The sequence below is a fragment of the Schistocerca cancellata genome, chromosome 2, assembly GCF_023864275.1.
Source record: "Schistocerca cancellata isolate TAMUIC-IGC-003103 chromosome 2, iqSchCanc2.1, whole genome shotgun sequence".
NCBI classification, from domain to species: Eukaryota; Metazoa; Arthropoda; class Insecta; order Orthoptera; family Acrididae; genus Schistocerca; species Schistocerca cancellata.
In genome coordinates this window covers 506,852,592-506,871,948 of record NC_064627.1, presented here as the reverse complement: position 1 = coordinate 506,871,948, position 19,357 = coordinate 506,852,592, and the positions used below count along the sequence as shown (strand labels likewise).

General features: G+C 43.7%; 1 protein-coding gene across 1 annotated transcript in view; it reads left to right on the top strand.

Moving 5' to 3' along the window:
- LOC126155851 (pyruvate kinase-like) overlaps positions 1 to 19,357 on the top strand; it is a 125,869-nt gene that overhangs the window by 43,080 nt on the left and 63,432 nt on the right. The window contains exon 3 of the mRNA XM_049916256.1: positions 9,090 to 9,410. Within this exon, the coding sequence (XP_049772213.1) occupies positions 9,090 to 9,410 (321 nt within the window). The remainder of the gene's footprint in view (positions 1 to 9,089; positions 9,411 to 19,357) is intronic.

Here is a 19,357-nt window from a genome sequence, read left to right as displayed (position 1 = left end):
CCACAGGGCGCTGTCATCCCTCCTGTGACGTAATTCAAGATAGCGGTCTGGAGGTGAAAAATGGTGGGAAAATGACTCAGCCTGCACTGGGCTGCTGGAGAGAGGAAGGAGTGTACTTTATTTACTTTGGAACAATTTATTTAGGGATTTGAGATAGTATATTTATCATACTGATACAAAACACATGCTATGACATGTTTGGGGTTACGCCACACAGCCCGCAGACCTGCAAACTACTCGTAAATCCCGAAATAACGCATGTTAAACGCTCTGCAGACTCTCAGACAAGCTCTAAATTACCGAAATAATGCAGTACACAGCACACAGACATGCAAACTACTCGTAAATAATGCAGTACACTGATGTGTAGACCTGAAACTACTCGTAAATCACTGAAATAATGCAAGTGACCCATGGTCGTTGTACTGTGTACTAGGTCAGTTGGATTCCGGAGCTTGTTTCAAACACACTGGATGGCTGTACTGCCTCAAATTGTTTGAATAAAGACTGAATGCAAAATAAAGACTTATGTCCACCACAGGTCAAGTCCTCTTCCTACTATTATCTAGGAAGAGGTGGCGATCTGATGACTTAGGTTAGTGGAGGTAACCCAAGTGCCCGATTTTTCCTGCCATTTTCTTAGGTTAGTAGAGATAGCCCAAGTGACGTTTCTCTACCGCCACCATTCAAATTTCCCGCCAATCCCTAGGAAGAGGTAGTGTTCCCGCCGAAATTCAAACTTCCCGCCAAAATCCTCCATCTTAGATGACATTGTTGTGATTTGGCAAGACAGCCAAGTCACTACGCGAGGATGCCGAAAGGCACGCGTTAAGCTCACGCAGACTGGCGTGAGGTCTGGAACATTACAATGTAATTAATATAGCAAATAAAGTACGTAGTTGAAGTAATACTTAACTTTATTCCATAATTGGTGAACATCGCTCTTGTTGATACATTATATAATCTCAATATAAACTGGTAATGGCCCTTGCTAGGTCGTAGCAAATGACGTAGCTGAAGGCTATGCTAACTATCGTCTCGGCAAATGAGAGCGTAGTTGTCAGTGTAGCATCGCTAGCAAAGTCGGCTGTACAACGGGGGCGAGTGCTAGGACGTCTCTCTAGACCTGCCGTGTGGCGGCGCTCGGTCTGCAATCACTGACAGTGGCGACACGCGGGTCCGTCGTATACTAGCGGACCGCGGCCGATTTAAAGGCTACCACCTAGCAAGTGTGGTGTCTGGCGGTGACACCACATTTATCATCGCCGCCATCCTGGATAACGGTACTTGAGGCAACGGCGACATAGTCCCCCTACTTCTGAGTAGCGGAGGCTACTTTGTGTACCACTATCACTCCCTGCTTTCCTATCCCATTAGCATATGGTTCATGGGAAACAGGTAAGCCTCTGTGTCAGTTCGAATCTTTCAAATTTTACGTTCATCGTCTTATCGAGAGATGAGCGAGACATTATGACCATCTGCTTAGTAGATTGTTTTTCCGTCTTTGGAGCAAAACATGCGCCAGATGCCGCATATTATGGTTCTGATAGTTTGTTCGTAGGTTGGTGGAGGTATGTGGCATTAGAAGTCTATGCACATGTCTTGTAATTCGCGTAAATAGCGGGCCTCTGATTTGCGTACGCGGTGATGCAGTCCAGTAGGGACCAAGATGGGTTCAATAGGATTTACATCAGGCGAATGTGTTTGCCGAGACAGCAGCGTGAGTTCACTACAGTTTTCCTCAAACCAATGTAGCACAGTTCTGGCTCCGAAACACGGACAATTATACTGATGAAAGAAGACATCGCCGTCGGGGAATACATGAAGCATGAAAGAATGAAGGTGGTTCGCAGTTGTCAGCGTGTCTTCGATTACTGCCACAGGTCCCACGCAAACGCAGGAAAATGTCTACTGTAGCATAATATCGCCCCTACCAGCCTGCGTCCGTGGCGTGCTGCACATTTCGAGCCGCCGTTCACCTCAATGACGGCGTTTGTGGAGACGACTGTCGAAATAATTTACATAAATGTGATTCACCCGAAGAGCCGACACGTTCCCATTGATAGACTGTCGAGTCCCCATGGTCCTGTGCCCACTGCAATCGTAACTGACGTCGTTGGATCAATATGTGAATGCGTAGGGGTGATTCTGCTGCGGAGCTCCCTATTCAACAATGTACGGTGAACGGTGTGCTACGAAACTCTTGTGCGTGCACCAGCATTGTGCTCTTTCGGCAGAGATATCTCAGATAACTGTCTATCCTACTTTACAGAGCATACAAGCCTAGGAACCTCGCGTTCTGTGAAGGGTAATGGACGTACAACATTTAGGGCGTAGTGGTAGCTTCACTGTCCTCTTACTTCTTTCCATAGACGCTCACGACAGTAGCACGTGGACATTCGACCATCTTAGCCGTTTCCGATATACTCTTTCATAGGCGGTGCAAAACAATCTGCCCTTTGTCAAAGTAACTTATCTCAGTGGATTTCCCCATTCGCAGCCCATATCCTCGTTACGGTGATTCCCCGATCGCGTTTGCTTCCCTTACATACTTTTGTTACCGCGTCACGTGCCCGCAGCTCCACCAGGTGGCCTCCACCGTTACGGTGGGCAGTGGTCGCGATTGTTTATCAGTGTACAAATGGTTCAAATGACTCTGAGCGCTATGGGACTTAACTTCTGTGGTCATCAGTTCCCTAGAACTTAGAACTACTTAAACCTAACTAACCTAAGGACATCACACACATCCATGCCCGAGGCAGGATTCGAACCTGCGACCGTAGCGGTCCCGCGGTTCCGGACTGCGCGCCTAGAACCACTAGACCACCGCGGCCGGCTTTTCAGTGTACATTAGCTGGCTCTTCTACGGAGGTACGCTCTGACAACTTTAATAGTAAAACACACCGAGACGCAGAACATCTCTCTCTCAGTGTCTGCCACTGGAAGTGGCTGAACATCTCCGTGACGCTTTCTAAATGAACGGGTAAAGAATTGTGCTGCTCTTTCTTGGATCATCTATGTTTCCTCTATCAAACTGACATACAGCGTATATTGGTGAACTACATTCACTGAGGATTCTTCCAGTGAATCTCAGTCTGGCATCTGACTTACTGCTTATAGTTTTATGTGGTCGATCCACTTTAAATCGCTCGGTATAATACTCTCAGACCTTTTGTGGAAGTAACTGCTTCCACTGATTGTTCTGGAATCGTTTAAATTTTTGAAATTTGTGGTAAGTACATATGGGACCAAACTGCTGAGGACATCGGTCCCTAGCCTTACACACTACATAATCTAACTTACGCTAAGGACAACACACACGCCCATGCCCGAGGGAGGTCTCTAAGCCGGCCGGAGTGGCCAAGCGGTTCTAGGCCCTACAGCCTGGAACCACGCGACCACTTCGGTCGCAGGTTCGAATCCTGCCTCGGGCATGGATGTGTGTGATGTCCTTAGGTTAGTTAGATTTAAGTAGTTCTAAGTTCTAGGGGACTGATGACCTCAGATGTTAAGTCCCATAGTGCTCAGAGCCATTTGAACCATTTTTGATGACTCGAACCTCCTATGCCGAGAGCCGCCCGAACCAATGGCAAGACGCCTCAGATCGAGCGGCTCCCCTGCGCGGCTGGAATCGTTTAATTATACGATAATGGGTCTTTCTGCTTATTTATGCGTAATATGTGATATGTCACGTTACAATGAAAATATCACACGAAAATACATCAGGCGCACCGTTAAGAAGTTTTATTATAAACATTTTATGTGTCACAAACGTAGTACCACTTGTCATACGGTAGCACAATTAGTAACTTCCAAAGAAACAAACATCATGAGGGAGCAAAATGGGGCGCTCCGCAGAACTCACGGACTTCGAACATGATCAGGTGATTGCGTGTCAGTTGTGTCATACGTCTGCATGCGAGATTTCCACACTCCTAAATATAGCTAGGTCCACTATTTCCGATGTGATAGTGAAGTGGAAACGTGAAGGGACACGTACAGCACAAAAGCGTACACGCCGGCCTATTCTGTTGACTGCCAGAGACCGCCTACAGTTGAAGAGGATCGTAATGTGTAATAGGCAGACATCTATCCAGACCATCACACAGGAATTCCAAACTGCATTAGGATCCACTGCCTGTACTCTGACAGTTAGGCGGGCCGTGAGAAAACTTGGATTTCATGGTCGAGCGGCTGCTCATAAGCCACACATCACGCCAGTAAATGCCAAAAGACGCCTCGCTTGGTGTAAGGAGCGTAAACACTGGACAATTGAACAGTGGAAAAAGGTTGTGTGGAGTGATGAATCACGGTACACAGTGTGGCGATACGATGGCAGGGCGTGGGTATGGCGAATGCCCAGTGAACGACATCTGCCAGCGTGTGTACTGCCAACAGTAAAATTCGGAGGCGGTGCTCTTATAGTGTGATCGTGTTATTCATGGAGGGGGCTTGCACCCCATGTTGTTTTGCTTGACACTATCACAGTATAGCCCTGCATTGAGTTTTAAGCACCTTCTTGCTTCCCACTGTTGAAGAGCAATTCGGAGCTGGCGATTGCATCTTTCAACACGATCGATCACCTGTTCATAATGCACGACATGCGGCGGAGTGATTACACGACAATAACATCCCTGTAATTGACTGGCCTGCACAGAGTCGTGACCTGAATCCTATAGAACATCTTTGGGATGTTTTGGAACGCCGACTTCGTGCCAGGACTCATCGACCGATATCGATACCTCTCCTCAGTGCAGCACTCCGTGAAGAATGGACTGCCATTCCCCAAGAAACCTTCCAGCACCTGATTGAACGTATGCCTGCGAGAGTGGAAGCTGTCATCAAGGCTAAGGGTGGGCCAACACCATATTGAATTCCAGCATTACTGATGGAGGGCGCCACGAACTTGTAAGTCATTTTTAACCAGGTGTCCGGATACTTTTGATCACATAGTGTGGCTCGCGCGTTTGCGTAACCCTGCGGCTGGTGCCGTCCTCTGTTGGTCTGTGGTGCGGCTTCTCGGTCTGAGTTGCCGTGGCTTTCCGTCTGTCCGCGTGCGGGCCGTGGTACTCCGAGTAGTTGTTCACGCTTGCTGTTTGTGGCACCACAGCAATTTGTTAACATTTGTTTACGTTGAGTGCCAATTACTAACCCTGTAACAAGTCATCCTGAATTTCTCTGCAGTTTCTTGACCTTGTGACTTCTCTCTGTACAGTATCTTCATCCACTGAAAACTTCATGGAATTTCCGACGTTATTCACTGGCGAAGGTTTTCCTAAACTGTACTCCGCAGGAAGTAAATAGGTGCTCCTCGAAAAACTGTTAATAAAATGGCATATTTTTTCGACGCATTGTCTCTAATACTTATTTTAAATTTATATGATGATTTCTGTATTATTATTATTAGTTGGTGTCTTCAGTCCGAATACTGGTTTGATGCACCTCTCCTTGCTACTATGTCCTGTGCAAGCCTCTTCATCTCCAAATAACTCTTGCACCCTACATTCTCCTGAATCTGATTCCTGTATTCATCTCTTGGTCTCCCTCTATGATTGTTACCCCCCACACTTCTCTCCAGTACTAAGTTCGTGGTCATTTGATATTTCAGAATGATTCCTGTCGAACGATCCCTTCTTCTAGTCAGGTTGTGCCACAAATTTCTTTTCTCGTCAATTCTATTCAGTATCTTCTCATTAATTGTGTGATCTACCCATCTAATCTTCAGCGTTCTTCTGTAGCACCACATTTCATAAGCTTTTATTCTGTTCTTGTCTAAACTCTTAATCGTCCATTTTTACTTCCATACGTGGCTTTACTCCAGACAAATATCTTCAGAAAAGACTTCCTAACACTTAAATCTGTATTCATTGTTAACAAAGCTCCTCGACTCGTGTAACTACCATCAGTTTTATGTAAAAGTTGTAAATGGCCTTTTGCTTCTTGTATTTCGCCTCTCCCATCTCCAGAAATTCAAAGAGTATATTTCAGTCGTCTTTTCTAAGTCAACAAATGCTATAAACGTAGATTTGCTTTTCCGTAACGTTTCTTCTAAAGTAAGTTGTAGGGTCAGTATCGCTTCGCGTGTTCCAACATTTCTCCAAAATCCAAACTGATCTTCCCTGAGGTCGGCTTTACAAGTTTTTCCATTCTTCTGTAAAGAATTTGTGTTACTATTTTGCAGCTATAACTTATAATACTGATAGTTCAGTAACTTTCACACCTGTCAGCACGTACTTTCTTTGGAATTGCAATTATAACATTCTTCTTGAAGTCTGAGGGTATTTCGCGAATCCCATACATTTTGCACATCAGATGGAATAATTTTGTCATGACAGGCTCTTCCATTGCTATCAGCAGTTCTGACCGAATGTCGTCTACTCCCGGGGCCTGTCTCGACTTAGGTATTTCAGTGCTCTGTCAAATTCTTCTCTCAGTATCATGTCTCATATCTCATCCATATCTACGTCCTCTTCCTTTCTGTAATATTGCTTTCAAGTTCATTTCCTTTGTATAGACCCTCATTTTGTTCGTTAGGCATTAGTGCTGAACTGTGTAGGAACACAGGATCAATCTGAGCGCTGGTATCTACTTTTTTTTTGGGACTGGCGTACGAACGCAGGCAACTGGCTTTCATGCGACCGTTGTTTTCGGAATCGATGTTGACTACTACAAAGGAGATTTCCAGTCTCGAGAAATGTCACAATACGCGAGTATAAAACATGATAGAAAAGTCTACAACAGACTAATGTCAGACACAAAGGCCTCTAGTGCGACTGTTCTACAACCCCTCTTGAAAACGAGAATGACCGCCTCTTTTTCTAGTCATTATGAACGGATCGATCCCCATCAACCTATATTAAGCTGCCGTTAGAAGAAGAGCAAGTTGTTTAGCTTTCTCTATCTAGAATCATCTGTCTCACGAACCACTGACATTACCGAAGTGGGGTGTTCTGCAGGCGTTAATGATACAGATAGCCGTACCATAGATGTAACCACAGCGGAGAGGTAACAGTAGAGAGCTCAGAAAAACATTTGGTTTCTGAAGAGGGGTAGCAGGCTTTGCAGTAGTTGGAGGGGAAACAGTCTGGATGTTTGAGTGGTGCGACCTTGTAACAGCAACCAATATGGCCTTGCAGTGCTGGCACTGCGAACACTTGAAAGCAAGAAGAAACTGCAATAATCACTTTTCTTGAGGGCATACAGCTTAACTGTATAATTAAGTGAATCAGCATCCTCTTGGGTAAAATATTCTGGAGGTAAAATAATCTCCAATTTGGATCTCTGTACGGGGACTACTCAGGAAGTTATTGTCGTCAGGAGAAACAAAGCTGACGTTCTACGGATTGCAGCAATGTTAGATCCCATAATCAGGTAGGTAGTTTAGAAAATTTAAAAAGGGAAATGGAGAGTTTGAAGAAAGATATATTGGGAATGAGTGAAGTTGGATGGGAGGACGAACAGGACTTCAGTTACGTGATTACAGGGCTATAAATACAAAATCAAATAGGGGTAATGCTGGGGTAGGTCCAATAATGAGAAGGAGAAAGAATACGGGTGAGCTACTTTTAGCAGCATAACGAATGTATTATCGTAGCCAAGATAGACACAAGTCCAACATCCATCACTGTAGTATAAACGTAAATGCCAACTAGCTCTGCAGATGACGAAGAGATTGAAAGAGTAGTGTATGATGAGATAAAGGAAATCATTGAGGGACTTAAGGGGGAGGGACATTTAGTTGTGCTGAGTGACTGGAGCCCAGCAGTAGGAAAAGGAAAAGAAGGAAAAATAGTAGGAGAACATGGAATGGGGGAAAGAAATGAATGAGGAAGCTACCTGGTAGAATTTTGCATAGAGCATAATTTAAAAGGTTTTACACTGATTATACAGGGTGTTCCAGAAATGATGCTACAAACTTCGAGAGGTTGTAGAGGGTATCTTGAGGAACAAATTGAGGGTAAGCACCCGTGTTCGGAAACGACATCCAACGCCGCTACAGAGCATAGACGCTGGCGCCTGCCATTAGACGACCCCTTCAGCAGTGCAGGTGACTTTGTACGATGACAGACCATAGGTGTGTTGTTTGTTATTCAGTGATAGCGACTGATTTCCACAATCGCCAGTAGAGAAGATGGGGCTATCTTCTGCACTATCGGACCTTGTCTCCTATGAATGTAATGCTCTCTTGCCTGGGTGAATGACAGTGTCAGATACAGGTTTGCATCTGCATTTTATTTATCTCCTATATACCGAGAGGCAGTGGAGATTGTGGAGGGTTCCAGGAGTAAAATAAAATTTGGACAGAAACCCATGTCCGAGACCGCCATCCACCGAGGCGACAGAGGATCGAATTCATAGGAGACAAGGTCTTTCTACGCAGCAGATAGCACCATTATCTCTACTGGCAATCGTGGCGATCAGTCGCGATCACTGAATAACAAAAAAAAGTTGCAAGACATTCCGCCTATCGTCCGTCAGCGTAGAAAGTCATATTTGTTGCTGCACGGGTGGCCTACCGACAGGCGGTGGTGCCTATAACTTCGACGCTCTGTAGCCTCGTCGGATGACGTTTCAATATGTGGGTTCCTATCATCGATTTGTTTCTCTGGACAGTCTACACAATCTCTCGAAATTTTTCGCGACATTTCTGGGACACACTCTATATAGTGTTAAGACAAAGATGTTGTAACCATGTTTTAAACTTTAAGGTGTATCGAGGGGCAGATGTGGACTCTCACCATAATTTATTCCTTAGATTAAAACTGAAGAAATCGCGGAAATGTGAGGAACTAAGGAGATGGTACCTGGATAAATCGAAAGCATCAAAAGTTGTTGAAAGTTTCAAAGGGGCCATTAGGCAACAGTTGACTGAAAGAAGGGAAAGAGATAGAGTAGACGGCTAATGGTCAGCAGTGGGTCAAATAGGTAAGAAGACGGACGTAGTAGAACTCATTTGGTATCAGAGGTCGTACTGTATTAGGAAACCGATGTCCGAGCGCTGATCTTCAAATTGTACTAGTACGAAGGGAGTCGGAGAGTGGCACTCCGTGAGATCCTCTCGCCAGCTGTACAGAATACGTGCGGCGCAGGGCGTGGAGGCGGCGGCCGACCTCATCGAGGTGTCGGACGGCGTGGTGGTGTGCCGCGGCCGCCTCGGGCAGTCGCTGACAGCGGGCGCGGCGCTCGTGGCGCAGAAGGCGGTGGTGGCGCGCTGCCGCGCCGCGGGCGTGCCCGTGCTCGTCGCGCTGCGGCCCTCCGACGCGCCAGAGGTGGCCGAGGCGGCCGACGTCGCCAACGCCGTGCTCGACGGCGCCGACGGGCTGCTGCTCACCGATGGCGTCACCTACGAGCGCGTCGTCGAAATCTCCGACGTCTGCCGCGAGGCCGAGGCTGCGCGCTGGGAGAGGCTGGTACGCGCCTACTGCAGTACTCAGCTAACCTTAAAGAACTGCACGGTAGTAGCTATTTCCTGTTGTGGTGTGTGTACTGTAAGACCTTCAGTACACACACCATCAGATTATTTGACTTGTCGCTCTAACGAAGTAGGCGAGTAGCAGCAATATGTCTCATGCTCTAGAATGAGATTTTCACTCTGCAGCGGAGTGTGCGCTGATATGAAATTTCCTGGCAGATTAAAACTGTGTGCCGGACCGAGACTCAAACTCGGGACCTTTGCCTTTCTCAGACAAGTGTTCTACCAACTGGGCTACCCAAGCACGACTCACGCCCCGTCCTCACAGCTTTACTTGCCCGCGAAAGGCAAAGGTCCCGAGTTCGAGTCTCGGTCCGGCACACAGTTTTAATCTGCCAGGAAGTTTCATATCAGCGCACACTCCGCTGCAGAGTGGAAATCTCATTCTGGAAACATCCCCAAGGCTGTGGTTAAGCTATGTCTCCGCAATATCCTTTCTTTCAGGAGTGCTAAAGTGCGCGTCATTTATGACGGCGGCCGAGTTCAGGTTCGTTCTGCGCATCTGACGTCACAAAACACAGTCAGCCAATGAACAGTGAACGACGTTGCCAGAGCTCGACTGCAGTGCAGAGCACGGACGAGAGTCTTCAGTTTTACAAACGTTCAGTCATAAATAAAGTAATTGAACAAAAGAAATGTCTTGATAGCAGACTTTCTTTTATAGAAAGTTTGGAAAAAGCATTCTTTATACCAATTGCTTCATATTCTATTAATTAGTTAAACCAAACAAGCAATGAGCCTCCTAATTCAGGCGATAGCAAGGAAAGGTGTTTGTATCATTCTCACTAACTGCTTTTTCGCAATAAAGAACAACGGTAATTGTTTATTTCCTATTGTACTTCAACGAAACGTGAGTAATTCATAATCATACCAACAGTGTTTGACGGTATTTTGCGTGATCTTTTAAAGTCCTCCTGGAGTTAAGTTGTTTAACGAGCTATATTGGCGTAACGGTTAAGATATTTGGCTGACAAGCAAAAGGTTCTGAGTGCAAACCTTCAGTGACACTTAATATTTTCTTTATTTAAAAACAATATCGAAGTGTCTTACTTCATGAATTTTATTCGTTTGAATGTAATTTTTTGAAATTTCTAGTGGCAACTAAAATCGACCATACAGAAAGTATACGCTATGGACTTTTACCTCTGCAAAATGTCATTCAATGGTTTACTACATCTAATGCTGCACAATAACTGCGTTGAACATCGAAACAAAATTAAGTCATTTATGGGGGGAAGGTATCAGTCAAGAATATGTGTAAAAATCAAATTTTTGGGCCAAATAGTTTTTGTGAAATCGAATGATAAAGTGTGTCAAAGCAGCCGAAACACAATGTGTCTGCACAGGCGAGCAGTGCAATGATGATAAAATCGCGCACATCGCGGAATGCGGGGAGCACGTCTCTGTAGCAGCGATAGGGTTAATGCGGCCGTGGTGGCTTTACTTCATAAACTGCTCGCTCCCCCCTAAACGTAAGTTTGCGAACTATACTATGGCGCTGCTTCTCTTGGCGCGTACAACTGGCAACGCAGCAATCTCCCGCGTTTGGGCGGGCATGCGCGAACCGCCAAGATAAAAGAATTGAGCTATAGTTCTGCAAGGTTCGCAGGAGAGCTTCTGTAAAGTTTGGAAGGTAGGAGACAAGGTACTGGCAGAAGTAAACCTGTGAGGACGGGGCGTGAGTCGTGCTTGGGTAGCTCAGTTGATAAGGACTTGCCCGCGAAAGGCAAAGGTCCCGAGTTCGAGTCTCAGTCCGGCACACAGTTTTAATCTGCCAGGAAGTTTCATGTCTCGTGGTCTTATCGTGGCTTGTTTACCTTCTGCCGTTAGGTCAGACGATAGAAATGCCACTTGCACGCTTAGAGTAGCAGATTGACGGTGACCAACTTTAAACAGAACTTGATTAATTTTCACACACATTTATTAAAATAATAACAAGCATAAAAATTACTTAACTTGGTTCTGGATGCTATTTACAATTGACAATCTGAAGTTCCTTTGGTATTGCTACGTTAATCTTATTCTCACATATATCTCTGATACTTGACAAAAGTGTCTATACATTTATCTTCATTGTTATGTACAGGAATATGGTAATCTTATTAGGCGCAGACTGAAACTTGACTACAGACTGGTACAGACAGATGTAGAACTCGTACAGACTGTTGCAGACAAATTCAGACTGACTAATCGGCGGTCTGTACACTCGTTATAATACCTCGTGCATTCATGTATCACTGTGCGAGTGTGATCCGCGAGGAGAAAAGGTTCTACGTTAGCAGCAATCACAGTGGCTGCGTTACATATTAATATGTGGATCGGCGGAAGCAGAATTTGGTTCGTCTCTATGGCAGCGCCATCTCGTAGTGCGGAGATGGAAGAGCGCTGCGCCTGCGCTGTTGTGCTTAGCAGGGCGCGCTCTAGTGGGAAAGTTGTGTACGTGCTGACTACGTGGAACTATGTACACAACACCTGTTCTACCACTTATGACGACATTCCCCTCGTTACATTCGCGTTTGTGACTCGTGAAGAATGGCTACTTAATTTTCGAGTGCCAAAAATATAAAAGAAGCTAGACGAGAACCTGGCGTTGCCTAGGAAGGTATTTCCCAATCTTCTAATACTCCATCTCCTGCAGCGCCCTCTCTCTGTCCATCTCCTCCTTCATCTTCTCTCTGTCCTTTCCCCCACCCCCTCACTGTCCACCTCCACTGCCCCTCCTCGAACGTTCTCTGTCCATCTCCTTGATCACCTCTCCTTGTTCATATGCTCCCCTTCCCTTTCTGCATTCATTTCCTTACCTCCCCTCTCTCTGTTCACCTCCACCTCTTCCCTTTCTCTGTCCGCTTCCTCCTCCCCTAATATCTCCAGATAATCACGTTCATCGCAATAGGAGGCTCGTGCTTCTTAGTCCTATAGAATTTCTTTGTAGGTTGTAATTAATATGTGTGGCACCGTTGACTGCAACCGTTCTAGAGATATGGGATGAGTAGCATATGTATGAGAGTTCTGGATCAAAGAGCTTTTTTTAAGAAAATTCTCAGATTTAAAACCAGAGTTTTAGTTTTGTTGTTTCCCCCATTTAAAAATTTATCTACTTGTGTGAATGAAATTTTCATTTATTTAAAATATAAAATAAATTTTCTCTTTATAAATAAGTTCTCTGAGGTTGTGTTTATCTATACCCATGAATCAAATTTTCATTCAATAAAAGAATAAAGTATCTAATAAATTTTTCTTGATAAATAAGTTCTCCAAGATCCTGTTTATCTCAACAAACAAACTACATTTCCAATTTATTTAAAAAATAAAATATATAATAATTTTTTCTTATAAAATAAGCTCTACATGACATGATCATGTTTATCTACACTCACAAACGAAATTCTCATTTTATTTAAAAATAGAAAATGTAATACATTTTTCTCTTTATAAATAAGTTCTGTCAAACCTCATCTATCCATACTATCTATTGAAATTTTAATTAAAAATTTAAAAGATGCATTTCTATCATAAACATTTTAATTGTTTTAAATCTAATTTTTTTCTATGTAAATAAAAGCAAAACAAAATGTGATCAAAATCTGAGCTGTTAAAAAGCTTAGATAATTATTGTAAAGAATAATGTGGATTAAGTTATGTTGATTTAGTAAATAACTGCAAAGAAAAATATTATTCAAATGTAACTAGACAAGATCTAGGGGAATTTATTGACTAACTAAGAAATAAAAATATAAAAAAACTTCGATCAATTTGTAAAAGAAACTTAATAAAGAAAAATTAATCGACCTGATTCTAAATCCTGGTGATAACATTAATAATAATGATAACAAATTGAACAAAAAATCTTTATAAGAACTTCATAAAATCTTTAAAACGAAAAATTAAAAAAATATTCTAAATGTAATAAACAACACTTAATCCTTCTTATTGAAAGATGTGAGCACAATTTTAATAGTACAGGTAATGACATGAATAAAAATCTTTAAACGATTTTTGTAAAATCTGCAAAATAAAAAATTTAAAAAATTGTTCTAAAGTTAAACAACAATTAATCGATCTTAGCAACATACCTGAGGGTAAAATTAATAATATCGATAACGAGGATTAATTTCAAAAGCTTCTACTAGATAAATATCGAGAAATTACACAAAAAACTACCTGAAAAAGTTTTCAGGTTACAATTTTCTAGATGATGATAATATTTTAGACTATCCATAGAAAAACTTCTGCTTTATAATCTACAATAATGACTTATGAAGTCAATAATGTTGATAATGTTCTTGTTCCACAAGAACTTTTTAATCAAATGAAGGAAAATGTAATCGCAAAATTAAAGAATACTTTAATATAAAGAAGAGCGATTTTAGATAATATGAAATTTTATTGTAATTTTAAAAGATGAGACAAAATACAAGAATATAATTTGAAAACAAATATTGTAGTTTTGTTAAGAACACATAATTCAGAATATTATTATAAATAATCAGTGATATAACTGTTAACTGAAATGGTAGGAATGCAAAGAAAAAAGCCTGGTTGGTCTTTATTTTATATAAAAAGTTTTTATCTGTTAATAGACACAAAGCAATTTCTGGTTCTTCTTATATCGATTTACCAAAAGAAGGTGAATGTAAAAAAAGCGGCAATTAAAGTAAAAATCACAGATCAACAACGTTTCCTTTATTCAATAAAATCAGCTTTATATCCAGCAAATGATCATGCAGAAAAAGTTAATAATTATAAAAATATTCATATGAATTAAATGAAACTTCTGAAAAAGAGAAAATTAACTTTCCTATTGATTTAACAGATATTCTAAAATTTAAAAAGAAGTCAAATATTTCAATTAAAATTTATGCTTATGATGAAAAATTTATTCTACATCCTCTTTACCATACAAAAAACAAACAGGACACTACTAGAACGTGATTTTACCGATGGCTTTTGCCGCTTACAGATATATCAGATATATTTCGTATATATTTAACATATTTCATACAATTTTTTTAGCTGTATTTCCAGCAAACTTCACCCTGCGGTTTTATTTTCGCGCAGATCAATATTTATGGCATCATATCTCCTGAACTATGAGCTGAACAATGACATAATTGTGCAAGTACATCCAGTGTTATATATGGCTACTCTCTGCAAAATGTGTTGTGAGTAGAGTTAATAGTAAAGCAGTAATAAATTAATCCGTCATGCATGATCCGGAAATTTTTCTCGAAATTTGCCTTTATGACGTCATGTATCTCGAATTAAGTGATGTAACTTTTCTGGTACATTCAGTAGTGTATGTGAATACTCTCCACAAACTGTGTCACATCTGCATTTAGTACTAAGGAAGCAATAAATTAAATCGTCATTCCTCATTCGGCAGTTTTACCGCATTAACAGCGAAAATTTAGTAAGCTACAAACTTTTTTTCCTTTCATCATTTTGTGGTCGTCTTCAGTGATAAATTTTCGTAAAAGTTTGAAATTGTGTGTATAGTTCACTGCAAATCTCTGAGTGTTCTCTCTCTAAAGTACTGGATGACTAAATAATGAGTATTCGCATGTCGTGGGCGACACTGCTATTTGATCCCCTCTCCTTTGATAAGTGGATGGTTCTTACCCCCATGGCGAGCCTTTTCAGACAGTAACTGATATGTGTACCAACTTTGGCTAAAATCGGTCTAGTGTTTCAAGAGGAGATGTGGATTGTGCAGACATACATACATACAGACATCCATATACACCTATATCCATCTTTGCAATTTGTATGGATTAATTTTAAAATTTTTCACATAACTGGCCTTTATCATCATAGCAAGCAACAAATATAACAAGAAATTGGCGAAAAGTAAGCAGTCAACTATTTTAAAGAGTGTGTTACACTTTGGAATATAATTTTAAATTTTTTTCTCAAAATTGACCTTTATTACCATAGTAAGCAACGTGTATAATAAAAAATTGGCAAAAAGTAAACTATCAACTGTTTTAAGGTTGTGGTTTCACTTTGGAACAACTGGGACATACAGTTTCAATCACCCAGCACTTCATGAGATATATTTGAATGCAATTTCGAATTTTTCCTAGACAAAATCCTACGTTTCGAAACACCCGCCTTTGTGGCCATGGTCGCTAACCCCGCTTTGCGTAGGCACTCGTCCTGGGGGTAAGCTGGTTCAAATCCTGCTGGTGGAAAAAATTTTTACTGCCAGTATTTGGACGACAAGAGGAGGAGGGGTGGTGACGTGAAGTTCTTGATCACTACACTTTGCGCCAGTGTCTTTGTTTAAATTCCAAACCTTTCCGCAGTGTCTCATGATGTGTGGCATTGTGATACAGTTGATAGTGATCCATCAGTAGCATGGAGACTTCAAGCTTTGCGGTCCATTTGGTGCATTCCGTGTGGAGTAGGCAATGCGTCGGCGCCAGGTTTCACCCCCTCCTTAGTCTCATCACTATCATACGACACAAACATTGCACTACACACACACACACACACACACACACACACACACACACACACAATACATACATTTAGTATTACAACTAATGTAATGGGGCATGTTGTATATAAATAAAAAATAAACATTTCGAAACTTCTATGAACTCATAGTGCCCAAAACAAATTATAGTCATAATTAACAAGCAAAAATAGACATAAAACTTTATAAATGTACACTTCTGGCCATTAAAATTGCTACACCAAGAACAAATGCAGATGATAACTAGGTATTCATTGGACAAATACATTATACTAGAACTGACATGTGATTATATTTTCACACAATTTCGGTGCATAGATCCTGAGAAATCAGTACCCAGAACAACCACCTCTAGCCGTAATAACGGCCTTGATACGTCTGGGCATTAAGTCAAACAAGGCCTGGATGGCGTGTACAGGTACAGCTGCCCATGCAGCTTCAACACGATACCACAATTCATCAAGAGTAGTGACTAGCGTATTGTGACGAGCCGATTGCTCGTCCACTGTTCAAAGTGCCGTCAATGCGAACAACAGGTGACCGACACGTGTAGCCAATGGCACCCCATACCATCACGCCGGGTGATACTCCAGTATGGCGATGACGAATACACGCTTCCAATGTGCGTTCACTGCGATGTCACCAAACACTGATGCGACAATCATGATGCTGTAAACAGAACCTGGATTTATCCGAAAAAAATGACGTTTTGCCATTCGTGCACCCAGGTTCGTCGTTGAGTACACCATTGCAGGCGCTCCTGTCTGTGATGCAGCGTCAGGGGTAACCGCAGCCATGGTCTCCGAGTTGATAGTCCACGCTGCTGCAAACGTCGTCGAACTGTTCGTGCAGATGGTTGTTGTCTTGCAAACGTCCCCATTTTTGACTCAGGGATCGAGGCGTGGCTGCACGATCCGTAACAGCCATGCGGATAAGATGCCTGTCGTCTCTACTGCTAGTGATACGAGGCCGTTGTGATCCAGCACGGCGTTCCGTGTTACCCTCCTGAACCCACCGATTACATATTCTGCTAACAGTCATTGGATCTCAAGCAACGCGAGTGGCAATGTCACGATACGATAAACCGCAATCGCGATAGGCTACAATCCGACCTTTATCAAAGTCGGAAACGTGATGGTACGCATTTCTCCTCCTTACACGATACATCACAACAACGTTTCACCAGGCAACGTCGGTCAACTGATGTTTGTATATGAGAAATCGGTTGGAAACTTTCCTCATGTCAGAAGGTTGTAGGTGTCGCACCGGTGCCAATCTTGTGTGAATGCTCTGAAAATCTAATCATTTGCATATCACAGCATCTTCTTCCTGTCGGTTAAATTTCGCGTCTGTAGCACGTCATCTTCGTGGTGTAGCAATTTTAATGGCCAGTAGTGTATACCAAAAGTACATACTGCTCGAGTAGTTTCATATGGGAAACACTTATAACAGCTGTAGTATCAGGGGCAGTCTAATGAAAACCGAACATTCGCCACAACGAGACCATGGAATGAGTCCATTCAGAAGTAATGACCACAATCGTTAAGACAGTTATCCCTTTGTGAGACGAGACGATCAGTTCCTCTTTCGTAGAACGCGGTCGGCTGCTGGCGGATCGACAGCCGAACCAACTCTTGCACTTCCTTGTCCGACTGAAACCGACATCCAGGCACGTCTTTCTTCAGGTCACCAAGAAGTGAAAATCACATGGTGAAACATGCGGACTGTACAGAGGATGTTGCAGTGTTTCCAAACAAATCGCCTTCGTCCGATTGACAGTGTGAGGGCGGGCGTTAGCTACCATCTACTTCCAAATAAAGTGAACCACCTGAAGGTGTGTGGCGGAAGATGCTTCTGAAACCACTAACTCACCCCCGTCTTACTTGTTCCATTTGCAATGTACACTCCTGGAAATGGAAAAAAGAACACATTGACACCGGTGTGTCAGACCCACCATACTTGCTCCGGACACTGCGAGAGGGCTGTACAAGCAATGATCACACGCACGGCACAGCGGACACACCAGGAACCGCGGTGTTGGCCGTCGAATGGCGCTAGTTGCGCAGCATTTGTGCACCGCCGCCGTCAGTGTCAGCCAGTTTGCCGTGGCACACGGAGCTCCATCGCAGTCTTTAACACTGGTAGCATGCCGCAACAGCGTGGACGTGAACCGTATGTGCAGTTGACGGACTTTGAGTGAGGGCGTATAGTGGTCATGCGGGAGGCCGGGTGGACGTACCGCCGAATTGCTCAACACGTGGGGCGTGAGGTCTCCACAGTACATCGATGTTGTCGCCAGTGGTCGGCGGAAGGTGCACGTGCCCGTCGACCTGGGACCGAACCGCAGCGACGCACGGATGCACGCCAAGACCGTAGGACACTACGCAGTGCCGTAGGGGACCGCACCGCCACTTCCCAGCAAATTAGGGACACTGTTGCTCCTGGGGTATCGGCGAGGACCATTCGCAACCGTCTCCATGAAGCTGGGCTACGGTCCCGCACACCGTTAGGCCGTCTTCCGCTCACGCCCCAACATCGTGCAGCCCGCCTCCAATGGTGTCGCGACAGGCGTGAATGGAGGGACGAATGGAGACGTGTCGTCTTCAGCGATGAGAGTCGCTTCTGCCTTGGTGCCAATGATGGTCGTATGCGTGTTTGGCGCCGTGCAGGTGAGCGCCACAATCAGGACTGCATACGACCGAGGCACACAGGGCCAACACCCGGCATCATGGTGTGGGGAGCGATCTCCTACACTGGCCGTACACCACTGGTGATCGTCGAGGGGACACTGAATAGTGCACGGTACATCCAAACCGTCATCGAACCCATCGTTCTACCATTCCTAGACCGGCAAGGGAACTTGTTGTTCCAACAGGACAATGCACGTCCGCATGTATCCCGTGCCACCCAACGTGCTCTAGAAGGTGTAAGTCAACTACCCTGGCCAGCAAGATCTCCGGATCTGTCCCCCATTGAGCATGTTTGGGACTGGATGAAGCGTCGTCTCACGCGGTCTGCACGTCCAGCACGAACGCTGGTCCAACTGAGGCGCCAGGTGGAAATGGCATGGCAAGCCGTTCCACAGGACTACATCCAGCATCTCTACGATCGTCTCCATGGGAGAATAGCAGGCTGCATTGCTGCGAAAGGTGGATATACACTGTACTAGTGCCGACATTGTGCATGCTCTGTTGCCTGTGTCTATATGCCTGTGGTTCTGTCAGTGTGATCATGTGATGTATCTGACCCCAGGAATGTGTCAATAAAGTTTCCCCTTCCTGGGACAATGAATTCACGGTGTTCTTATTTCAATTTCCAGGAGTGTATTTGATTTGATCCGTCGAACACCTCGAATGAGCACGTGCGCACATTCCTACATTGCAGGAGTCACAGCAGTGTGCGGGCGG